Source organism: Delphinapterus leucas, chromosome 9 (genome assembly GCF_059928025.1).
Source record: "Delphinapterus leucas isolate spDelLeu-1000000601 "Yukka" chromosome 9, BTC_Dleu_Yukka2, whole genome shotgun sequence".
NCBI lineage: Eukaryota > Metazoa > Chordata > Mammalia > Artiodactyla > Monodontidae > Delphinapterus > Delphinapterus leucas.
The window spans coordinates 41,044,606-41,057,012 of record NC_143137.1 but is presented as its reverse complement, the minus strand read 5'-3'; the positions used below and the strand labels follow the sequence as shown (position 1 = coordinate 41,057,012).

Here is a 12,407-nt window from a genome sequence, read left to right as displayed (position 1 = left end):
TAGGAATTTGTCTTAAGGAAATAGACATGGTACCCAAAGACATACATCTTCATATATACAAAGGTTCATCACAACGCTATTTATCATAGTGGAAAATTAGAAACAATCCATATGTCCAACACCAAGGGATGAAATAAATCATGGTACATTCATATGCTCTATTTTCTAAAATGATTACAAAATTATGATGTGGAGGGCTTCCCTGGTGGCACAGTGGTTGAGAGTCCACCTGCCGATGCAGGGGACACGGGTTTGTGCCCCGGTCAGGGAAGATCCCACATGCCGCGGAGCGGCTGGGCCCGTGAGCCAAGGCCGCTGAGCCTGCGCGTCCGGAGCCTGCGCTCCGCAACGGGAGAGGCCACAGCAGCGAGAGGCCCGCGTACCGCAAAAAAAAAAAAAAAAAAAATTATGATGTGGAGGAATGATTATGAACATCAGAAGGCACAGAACAATATGTGTGTTCTGATACTATGTAGGCAAAACCCCCAAAATAACTATCTATGAAAATAATATTGGAAAGACATACATACATATTAATTTTGGGTGGTGGGATTTTGAGTGATTTTTGTTATTTTTTTTGTATTTTTTACATTTTCTAAGGTTTTTTAAAAATTGAAATATATTTCCCTTGTAAAAAATGTTTACTAAATTCCTTACAAAGAAATTATTTACCATCTGTGAAAGAAATGTGGAAAACTTTCTCAAAGAAAGGAAGGCTCTGGGGCAGCTGGTCCTCCCCTACCTTGGGAGAATTCCAGCCCTGCGTACACCTAACTTTCATCACTTCTCTGACTCTACAAATATGCCTAGGACCAGCTTTCAAAGGCATGTGTGTGTTTGTGCGTGTACACACATGTGTGTATACAAGAGAGACAGGCACACATAGAGACAGTGATCGAGAAACCCAGCAAGAACTACAGACTCAGCGAGGCAGAAGGAGGGAGACAGGGCACCCCGCATTCTCCTGACTCCTCAAGCATCCGGGAGTTTGTTTCTTTTATTCACCAGTTTGGAGGCCATCACCCTGCCAAAATCCCATCCCCAGTGAAAACCCTGCAGCAAACACAGGGAGAGAATGATCAAAGACAGTATCAAAGGGCCTGCGACAGCCCTACCTCTGAAGTGAGAGTCCGGAGCGTTTTATTGGAAGACATCCAGCCGTGGCAGGGGCTGACCTGAGAGCAGGAAAACACTGATTACAGAAGAACAGTGCTGGTTGTGGGAACATAGCTTTGGAACAAGTCACTGTGAGCTCACCTGGAGACAGCTCAGGAAGGAGTAGAGATGCGCGTAGGTCACGTCCTTGTTCAGCTGGCCTGGAAAACAGAGAGGTCTGGCATGTTGCATTCACTCAGATATAGCAGCCGCCTAGGGACCCTGGTGGGTGAGCCTGCCTCTCTTGCAGAAGGCTGGCGCCTCCAGGGACCTGCCCTGGCTATGCATTTAGCATTGCTCTTGAAGATGCCTGTGCTTTCCTTCTTTCTGAGCCCCCTAGAAATTCAGACCTGGGGTTGGGGAGCGGCCCCAAGGAGTTTACTGCTCTCTCGAGCTCTTCGCACGGGCTCGGGCAGGGTGTGAGGGGCCTGACCTTATCTGGACCCCGGGTAGAGGGATTCAGCGCACCGTATGGACCAGGACACCACTAACAAAGGACTGGCAGAGCAGTGGCTTTCTCCTGGCAATGGTATGAAACGCCAGGTCCCTGTGGGGTCCAGGGAGCATGGAAGGTGGGAGTTGACCAAATCCTCCTCCTTTTGTGTTTATGAAACACTCAGGTCTGGCCCGATCATCCCATGCTGAGGACCTGGCGGGACTCTGGAGGGTCTGAAGGTCTGACCACGCACTGTCCTGCAGTTTGGTGAACTGAAGTTTTCCACAAGTGCTTGTGTGGCTATCGGACTGGGGAGGCTGGCACGTTCGTTCTATCCCTTCACGGCCCAGCGGTTATCTTATTTGAGCCGTCATTAGTAGATAGGCTCTATATCTTTGGTACACACGCATGAAGGGGTAAACGCCAAATGTGAGTTCATGCAGAGCCTTTCCAAATATCAGCTGTGGACCCAGAATCTGGGGGCGTTATTTATTCTCTCTTCTCACCTCCCACCACTGCCCCTTCTACCGCACTGTGCGCCCCACCCCCAAACCCAGGCAATTCAAGTTTCATGCTGTGGCTGAGACACAAAATCCAGGTTCTCCCAAATCTCAGGGGTGAATGACCGATGTCCTATCCATTAACACTTCCCTCACGCTTGAAAAAATAAAGGAAAATAATAGGGCCTATCTCGGAGCGAAGAGAAAGATTGAAGGTGATAGAACACAGTCTTATTTTTCACTTATACCTCAGATCAGTTAGACTGAAAGATAGATTCAATTTTCTTGTCATAGAGGAAAAATATATTATCTCTCTGTGTGGGTGAGTGAATCCCAGGACTGGAAAACTGCAGGCTTATTATCGCCATTAAAGTCACAGTGACATGCTGGGTCTTCTCTGTGCTCCAAAGGTGTCTGCATTTTCACATTTTAGATGAATCCCAAGCCACTGGCTTCTGTCTTCACTTTCATTTTATGGGCTCCACATGGAGCTCTGAGCTCCATGATCCATCTTTCTCCAAGATCCTGCTTTCCATCACAGAGGTTGCTTTCCCTCTATTTTTTTTTTTTTTTGGTGTGTGCTTTTGTAATTTACCTCCTTTCTGTGTGTGTCCCTGCCGGTCTCAGTCCAGCCCAGCTGCAGTGACTGACACCTTCAACCTGCGTTCCCCACCCTCAATCCTCCACTTGCCCAGAGGACTTGGCCCTCGCCCCCTGCTGAGCGGCAGCCTTCCCTCTGCCATCTTGTTTCTTTGTTGGGACGGGAGGGCCTTGTAATAAGCCTTAGGGAGCTTGGCTGGGGCCCTGACACCCTGCTTTGCCCTGACTCTCACCTGGTGGCCTCTCTCTTTTCCCTGCCCAGTGGATGAAGTGTCTTCAACCTGCTGGAGGTGGCACCTCATGCCTGACCGTAAATAACACTCCTGCACCCTCTCCCTCCCCACCTGCAAGACTGGACTGCTCTGATATCCAGGGGGACTGGAGTTTATCCTGCCCCTGGATACTGGAAGCTCATCTGCTGGCTCCTCTTTGGGGGCTAAGCTGAGCCATAGCCTCGTTGCGTCCCAGCTTACTCCCCTCTTCCTACTGTCTTACTGCTGAGGTCCCAGAACACGCTAGGATGAGACCACAAGGCACATCCTCCTTCTGGACCAATCCCTGGCCCCTCCCCTTCATGTCCTTGCTCTTCTGGCACTGGCTCTAATTGGACCAGGTTGATGGAGGGGAAATTCTTAGGTGAGTAGGTGGGTCTGTGGACAGGATAAGCACGCATTAGCTGTAGTTAGAAGAAAACTGGGAAAGGCATAATGGGTTGGTTTCCCTTCTCTCTGGTATTTCTGCCTATTAAAGGTCAGGGTGTCCCTGGGGCTGGTCATGTGGAAGGTTGGCTGGGAGTGCCTGTGATGGGTTTATGACGAGGAGGGAAAACGGTTCTTATGCTTTTCTCCGCTGATTGGAACTGTCAGTTAGTTATTCGCTCTTTCTCTTTATGTATGACTTTTTATCCTTGTTACTTTAACGGTATTCTTCCATATCGAGAAGCCCTGGTATAAAGACTCATCCTACCTACATGTTGTACCTATGTGCAAAGAGGTGGTGTCTGTGACTCCCTGGTTAGAAAGTGAGTCTGGTGAAGAAAGGTGGTCATGAATGCCCAGGACAGGGGCAGAGGGCTGTCCCACAGTGGCCAGGAACCAGCAGTGTGTGTGTGTGTAAGGGGTGGGAGCCTGTGGGTTGGCCCAGTTGATACCATATGCTCCCTCTGAAGATCAAAGGGATCTACCCCAGCTCCCATAGTAGCAGCTCGAGTCTCAGTCATGTGTATGTTCTTTAGGGCAGAGCCTTTGGCATTTATTTAACACTGGGACCACAGTTGAAATTTTAGCTACCGTAAGAGCTTAGTGCTAACAAAGATCAGCCACACCTTCATGAAATACCATCTGAGTGTATTAAACCTTGGTAAAACCACATTAATTTAGACAGGGAGGAAGCCAGTAATAAAATTGAAGGTATACTACAAGGTATTTTAAAATACATTAGGTTTCAAGTTTAAGAGTAATTGGGACAAAACGGAGTTTTTGCACCTATTTTGTGGCAGAGGCCCTTCAAAGAAGGCTGACTCGCAGTCTTATTTGTAGCCAGCACTCCCAGATTTCTTGATCATAGTCTAACCCTTTGGATAGCTCCCTGAATGCATATGGCTTAGAGAAGTGTCGTTGGCCCTCGGTAGTTTCACTGTCAGGATCTATATACTATTTTTCCTTTCCTTAGAGGACAAGGACTTCATCTTAGCATCATTTTTACCCTCAAAGCACATAATAGTTATCTCAGACATATTAATGGAAAGATTGCCTTCCTTATAGACTGTGCCTGAGAGGACTCATCCCTGATCAAACATAAACTTACTTGAAAGATCTATGAATGTATAATCCTAATGTGTGAGACTTACTTTCTGGTAATTCCTCAAAAAGACAAAACATTCTCACCAGGAATTTTAACTGCTGGTAGAGCCTGTGGGGCTGTCACAGCCCTTGGCGGTCAAGCAGTGACTGGGTCGTGACTCACAGACAAGGCTAAGAGGAATGATGTTAGCCCCTTCCTCCCCAGCAGGAGTCAGCAAGACACCCATTCTTGTTGTGGGCCTCCACTGCCTGCAGGTCTGATGCTGTGGCATTTGACCTTCTCTTTCCTGAATAGTCAGGCTGAATTCCCACCTGTTTACTGAGGCAGCAGGGAACATCATCACTGACTCAGGGCTTCTCCCCTGACCCTTTTGCTCCCTGGCCTCTTTCTTAATCCTTAAGGGGTGGCCAAAGTCAAGTCTACGGGTTATCATCATCATGTTTCTTGGCTCAGAGGCAGAATAAGTGGAAACCCCCTTTTATTTGCTTGCCCCACCCTTAGCACGGTGCCCCAGGAACCAGACTCAGGTGTGTGGCTATTGATTAAAATGAGATCCACCTTAACCTGGGCAAAGCAACCAAGCCTTGAGGCTGAGCTAGCATTAACCTGCTTCACTGCCGGTTCCTGTCTGTGGGAACGAAGATTCAAAGATTGGATGTGGAGCAGGGCAGAACGGAGGCAATGAGAGGGCAGCAGCCCCCTGTTCAAGCTTCTCACCTTATGTGAGTTAGGAGCCTGCCAGAGGACGAATGAGGACGCTGGGTAAATCCCACCTACTTCCCCAGTCTGTTTAGGAAGGACCCTGATGCTTCGTTGAGGAATTTATGATTTATTTCTCATGGCAACCAGGCAGCAGGGATAATTTAGGATGTGAATAATAACTGAAAAACATTCAACAAATTTTAGGTGGTTATAACTCTCTCCCTAGCTGGGTTCCCCCTACCTCCAAACTAGAGTTGTTTATATAGAACACACTTGTTCCACCTTTTGCTCTTGTGCTGTGAAGTGCTAGTCTAGATCAGTGGCTGGAGGGAGGCCATCTGAGGATAATGCAAAGCCTAGAGCAGGGTTTCTCAACCTTGGTGCTATCGACATTCTCAGTTGTAGGGGGCTGTCCTGTGCATTGTAGGATGTTTAGGAACATTCCTGGATTCTACCCCTTGGATGCTAGTAGCACTCCATCTCCAGGGGTGATATGATAATGGGTGGGTGGGTTGCCCCTGGATGAGAACCACTGGCCAAGAGAATCCACCAAGTGATTGATGAGTCCCCTGATCAATCACCCTTTTCCTTCCCTTGCTCTCTTCCAAATTACATGGAGTCATTTTTACATACTATGGTTGAGTCAAGGGAATGGCCTGGCATATCTGAGAAAATTTATGGAGGCAGTCTAACCGCAGTTCATGGGAAGGGAATGGGATTTAAAGTCAGAAAACCCAAAGTCAAGTCCCTATTGGTGTGACAGAGTAAATTGGGAGCACATCTCCCCTACTCCCAACTCCCCTTCCCCAAGCATTTCTTAGCATGGGAGAAATCTAGGAGTCTGAGAACATCTGTTGGGGGAACTGAACTTTTCATCCCCAAATGGCTCAAAGAGACATGATCAGCCCAAGTGGTTGTCCTTCACATGTCCAAAGCAGCCCAGAATGGAGTCAAGTTCACTGTGTGATCATGTTATCATTTCTAAAGGGCGTGGTCAAAGCCGTGTGAATAGGAGGAACATGCTTTCCTCATGAGAGGCTGGACAGTGTTTCCTTGGAATAATAACATTTGTGGCACATTTCATAATTGAAGAGGAAAATGACTTCAGTCGCATTGGTGGGAAGCCTGGAATGTGGACATATTCCATTGTTGCCCAGTGAAGGGACCGCAGTGAAGGGGTCAGAGCCCTTTGAGAGCTGGTTAAAGGGTCCCTGCTCTTATGTGGGGCGGTGTAGAACTTCCTGCGGGAGCTGGTAGGGAGGTTGGCTTAAACAGGAACTACAGGAGGAGGACAAGAGGGGATTGAAAAGACACAAGGATGTTATGTATGCAAGGGAAAGCTCTCCACCTCTACCCACTAAGGAGGGCGCAAAGGAAGGAGTTTCAGGTCTTCCCCCTCTGAACTGCTCACCTGACTCATAAGGAACTGCTTGGACCTCCAGGACACTGTAGCACCTGGGCACTGTCGCTTGGGTTGGTCTAAGGAGGTGGCTATGGCAATACCAGGGAAAGGGCAGCCCCTTTCCATGAGAGACTGACACAGGTGCTGTCGATATGGGGCTGAGGGGATGGTCCCCAGGCCCCTGCTTGTAGATGCCTGTCAGAGAGGCCTGAGGCCAGCACTGCCCATCCTCCCTCCCTGCTTAATTTTCTGTAGTAACACTTATCATCCTTTGGAGTCTTTCTCCCACTGTAACATAAGCCTATGTTGGCAGAGATTTTTGACTATTATGTTCACTGATGGTTACACAGTGCCTAGAACAGGGCCTGGCATATAATAAGTATTTTTGGAAGGACATTCTTCCCTGAAACACAGAAAGAGAGCCCTGCTACACCCAGCTTGCATATACAATAAGCTGTGCAACATTTGGCAAGCTACACAACTTCTCTGAGCCTTAGGTTTTTCATCTATCAAATGGAATTAATAGAAACATTTATCTCACAGAATTGTTTTAAGGATCAGCATGGCAGCCCTTCCCAAGGTGAATTACTACTACTTTCACAATGTTTGTGAAGCATCTGGCATGCTAGAGATTCTATTAGAAATTTCTTGGAACTTTAAAGCATTTCAGAGCCAAGGACTCCAAGAGAGTGTAGAAGCAGGGAGCAAGCCCTCTGGAGGACCCTGTTCTACAGAACTCTAACTGGCCACCAGGGTGCACAGACGGCATTAGAATCCTGGACACTAGGGGGCACTCACCACTGAGGTTTGGAGAAATCCTTCCCTTTGTCTCCTTCCTATCTCTTGTTTGGGCTTCACTGGCTCCTTCTAGATTTCACCTTCAGTGAAGGAGTTTTAAACTCTTACCTTTCAGTTTGTCCTAATTCTTTGCCAAATACATCTGCCCTTTCTGACTTTGGATCTGGTTCTGGCCACCTTTGGATACTGACTTTTTAGATCCTGTACCTGGGTGCTCTTCCCTTCTTCGTTCTGGTGGCATTTTAGGTGTATTCCTATATGGTTTGAACTACATATATTTGAACTACGAATACATTGACATTGTTAAAGAGTAAAAACATCTTCAAACTGATACCGAGAGGATGATATCTGCTGTGCAAATTATCCCAGAGAAAGGTTCCATCTGGTAAGCCGTATAAAATAACATGGCTGCCATTTGGCAGGTGAGAATCTAGATACTGCAGAGTCTCCATGACCTTTGAGTACAATTTTTCAGGAGTGGTCATGCCTGGGACGGGATCAATCTTCCTGTTCACAAAAGAAACAGAAAATATCTTAGTATATTATAGGATAAATGCATGCAAATATAAGACCCACCCCCCAAACACACACACACACACACACACACACACAGAGTAGTTATTGGTGTTATTTGAAAAATATTTCTGGTTTCTGGACTCCCTTGTGGTTGGGTGGGCCAGGTCTGGCCTATGAGTTGTGAGCAGAAGTGACATGTGTCATGTTTGGTTGTATGAGAGCCTCCAGGATGCTGCTTCTCTTTGCCATGAGTCTGAGCAATGTTCTAGAAAGCAGCTTCTTCACCAATCTGAGTCCTGGAACACAGCTCCATGGTGATCCCTGATGGACAATGTAGTGCGAGTGAATAAATATTTATTGCTTTATGCTACTAAGATTTTAGGGGCTGTTTGTTCCTGCAGCATAATTTCACCTATCCTGACTGTGACACACAGTTAATAGAATCAAAGGGGTCTGGTATTGCTTATTATTTGTTTGACACTTTGAGCTCTGCAACTTGGTCTTTAAAACTTTTCACATATATAACAGTAAGGGAGATGAAATTTCACTGAGAAATGAAGTGACATTATGTGTCCACATTACATCTTTCCATCCTACAATGAATTTGAACTTTCATGAATTTCCTGATAGACTGCTATTCCAGGCTATACCCCTGCAACAATATCTGTCAACAGATAATTCCAATTTGCATCACTGCCTTTCTCTATATAGAAGTGCGTGTGCTCTATAGAGGATATATGAAATTTTAAATTATATTTTTATCTTCTTGTTCCACAAAATTAGTGAAAACAGAAAAAGGAAGTGCTGAAAGTAGTTATAAGAGCACGGTCCTAAAATCAAAGAATTTAAGACAAAGATGTAAATCATAAGCGAAAGTAGCAAATCTTTAGCTTCAATTAGACATTTACTGAATTTAAGCGGCTTGTCTTATTTTCATTTGGTTTGGAAAAGAACAAAAGTGAGGATTGTACAAAATACTAGAAACACATCATTGAAAGTTCCATTTAAATCTCCCTCCCTTCCTTCTTTCCTTCCTTCCTTCCTTCCTTCCATCCTTCCTTCCTTTCTTCCTTCCTCCTTTCCTTTCCCCTTCCTTCCTTTCTTCCTTCCCTCTTCCTTCCTTCCTCCTTTCTTTCTTGTTATCTTTAAAAGGCAAGGTATACACCTAGAGACTGTCATACAGAGTGAAGTAAGCCAGAAAGAGAAAAACAAATATCGTATATTAACACATATATGTGGAATCTAGAAAAATGGGATAGATGAACCAGTTTGCAAGGCAGAAATAGAGACACAGATGTAGAGAACAAATGTATGGACACCAAGGGGGGAAAGCGGAGGTGATGACGGTGGTGGTGGGATGAATTGGGAGATTGGGGTTGACATATATACACTAATATGTATAAAATAGATAACTAATAAGAACCTGCTGTATAAAAAATAAATAAATAAAATAAAACTCAAGAAACAAAAAAACATGGCTTCCCTGGTGGCGCAGTGGTTGAGAGTCCGCCTGTCGATGCAGGGGACACGGGTGCGTCCCCGGTCCGGGAAGATCCCACATGCCGCGGAGCGGCTGGGCCCGTGAGCCATGGCCACTGAGCCTGCGCGTCCGGAGCCTGTGCTCAGCAACGGGAGGGGCCACAACAGTGAGAGGCCCGTGTACCGCAAAAAAAAAAACCAAACCAAACCAAACCAAACAAACAAAAAAAGATTTAAGGGAATAAAGAAAACTAAGGAGTGGTTAATTAATTTACATAATAGCATTTCAGAGTGCAATGATAAAGACTATCACACTGAAGCCCAGAACCTAAGTGACTGACAAGCTTAACATAATACTAACATACTTTCTATTGAACTGTTTAATACAACCTTTCCTCCTTCCCTGCCATTAAAACACACTTTGATGACTCTTATCTACTACAGAATGAAATTCAAACTCTGCGGCTTAGCACTGAGACCCTCTACTGTCTGCTCTTCCCTATGTCTCATTTCTTTTGCTTCTCCCAGGACAGGATGAACTGTTAATGCCAGTGTTTGTAAATGACCACACCTCATGTTACCCATTTTCTTTATTTTTGAAACTGCTACCTGGCCAAATGCTCAGTACTGTGAACTATACTAGTAGTTGTAGTAGGTAAACTACACTCCATGTAGGCAGGGATTTTGTTTTGCTCATTGCTGTATTTCTAGTGCTTGGAGCAGAACATTGCACGTAGTAACTATGTGTTGAATAAATGATTAAAGGATTGAATCAATAAACGTAAATACAGGGAAAAAAAGGCAAGGTATAAATAGGGATTCTAGGATATTTTTTGGCTTTAATATGTAAGTCTATTATTGTTCATTTTTTGCACCGTTGACTTTTGTACAAGCCTTCAGGAACATATCAAATTTGAATTAAGATACTAACCTGCATTAACCTGGGAGTTGAAAATAGAATTCTCTTTAGGCTTTAAACTGCCTGTTGTTAACCTAAATGGAATCATGCTATAAGTTATTTTCTATTTTAAGTCCTTAAAATTCCAGATTTACCTAATGATCCTGGAGTGGATTGAATAGCCTCCCTCAGAATGTGATCTTATTTGGAAACAGGGTCTCTGCAGATGTAATCAGTTAAGATGAGGTCATACTGGAGTAGGTTGGGCCTTAAATACAATGACTAGTGTCCTTTTAAGAAGAGCAGAGACCCACACACATAGGGAAGAAGGCCATGTGAAGCTGGAAGTGGAAATTGAAGTTATGGTGCCACAAGCAAGGAATGCTGAGGATTGCAGGGAGCCACTAGAAGGATGAAAAGACAGGAAGGATTTCCCCGAGACACTTCAGAGGGAGCATGGCCCTGCTGACACCTTGATTTTGGACTTCTAGCCTCCAACACTGTGAAAGAGTATATTTTTGTTTTTTGAACTCACCCAGTTTGTGATATTTTGTCACTGCAGCCCTAGGGAGTTTGATACAGCTTCCAAACCAGAAAAAGCAAGTTCATTACTCACAAGCTGGACCCGAGAAACAAGAGACATGGGAAGAGGAGACAGAAAGAAGCCCCTAGGGGTATCCACTATTGTCACTTTTAAGGGAGCTGTTCTTATATGGAAATTGGTGTTGTCATTTTGGAAGGAATTTTTCAGAATGTATCAAAACTTGACGTTGGTTTAACTTTTGACCTTGACATTTCTCTTTTGGGAAGTTGTCCTATCATAACATTTCCACAAATGTGCAAAAATGTACATACAAGTATGACAACATTTCTTGGAATAGAATAAAATTGGGAAAAGCTAAAAAGCCTGGCTATATAAATTATAGTAGATCCATGCAGTAAACCTCTATACAGCCATTAAAAAGAATGAAGTTACTAGATATAGGTGATGGTTGCACAACATTTTGAATGTACTCAATGCTACTGAATCGTTCACTTTAAAATGCTTAATTTTACATTATGTGAATTTCACCTCAATAAAACAAAATTTTTTTTAAAGAATAATCTGTATGTCTTAGCATGGAAAAGACTGCTAAAAAGTATTGTTGAGCGAAGAGAACAAATTACAGAGCAGTGAGCATAATATTATTTTATTTCAATGAATATTAATCAGTCTGTAAATTAGAACTTACATAGAAAAAATCTGGCTGCAAATACAGGAAACATCTCTATTGGTTAGCTCTAAGCAGTGGTGGTGGGGCGGTAGGGAGTGATTCTGGAGAAACTTTCACTTCCTAGACCTGTATTATTTGAACTTCTCACAACACATGTTATTTTGTAATCAGAGAAACAGTCAAAATGAAAGGGGTTCTCATATCATTTTTATTCTTTCTAAAATGAGGAAGAAAGCTAAATATTAATGGGAGGGGCAGAAAACATTGTAATTTTATGTCATTTCCCCTCCACCTATGTCACTTAGTGAAATAAAATGACTTTTCACGTTGTTGCTGTCCAGAGGGTGACAGGCTGACCATGGGTGTGAAGGTCACACGGGCCAGGTTGTGAGGGGCAATATGTCGCTGCACAGAGGAAAAGGTGGAGCAAATCTGACGTTCGGGGCGTTCGGTGTGGTTGGTGTATGTGCTTCTGCACTGGGTCATGAGTTCCTTGGACTTTCTGAGAGAGAGAAAGAGAGATCGGAGGAAAGAGAAAGAACTGTCCCCTTGTACAAAACCCCAGCATGTAGAATAAAATGCTATATTCATGTTTTTCATTACTTTGGGGAAAATTATACGACGTTATGAATAAGAAGCTCTCCAGCCTGCATAAAAAGCACTCAGAAGGATTTGAGAATAGGTTGCCTACCTACTAGGGGCCAAAGGTTGGTTAAGGCTTTGGCTTGACTTGCAGATGCACAGAAGCCCTAGAAGGACCCCAGTTTGTGAAGGGGATTCAGGCTGCCTTGTGCGTTTGTTCAGACCAGGAGAACGAGGTTCAGAGTAAGTAGGTTTTGTCTTCACTGTGTGTTTGGAGTGTGACAGCAGGGGTGAAACAAAGCAAGTTGGGTGTCTATATCCT

General features: G+C 44.5%; 1 protein-coding gene across 6 annotated transcripts in view; it reads right to left on the bottom strand.

Moving 5' to 3' along the window:
* AOAH (acyloxyacyl hydrolase) overlaps nt 1-12,407 on the bottom strand; it is a 166,966-nt gene that overhangs the window by 18,596 nt on the left and 135,963 nt on the right. For all 6 annotated transcript variants that reach the window (XR_016394296.1, XM_089917521.1, XM_089917519.1 and 3 more), the window contains 3 exons: nt 7,731-7,903; nt 1,258-1,316; nt 1,116-1,175 (listed from right to left, as the gene is read on the bottom strand). Coding sequence is in view for 5 of the 6 variants with exons in the window: in XM_089917521.1 (XP_089773647.1) it covers nt 1,116-1,175; nt 1,258-1,316; nt 7,731-7,903 (292 nt within the window). In the remaining variant the exon portion in view is untranslated. The remainder of the gene's footprint in view (nt 1-1,115; nt 1,176-1,257; nt 1,317-7,730; nt 7,904-12,407) is intronic.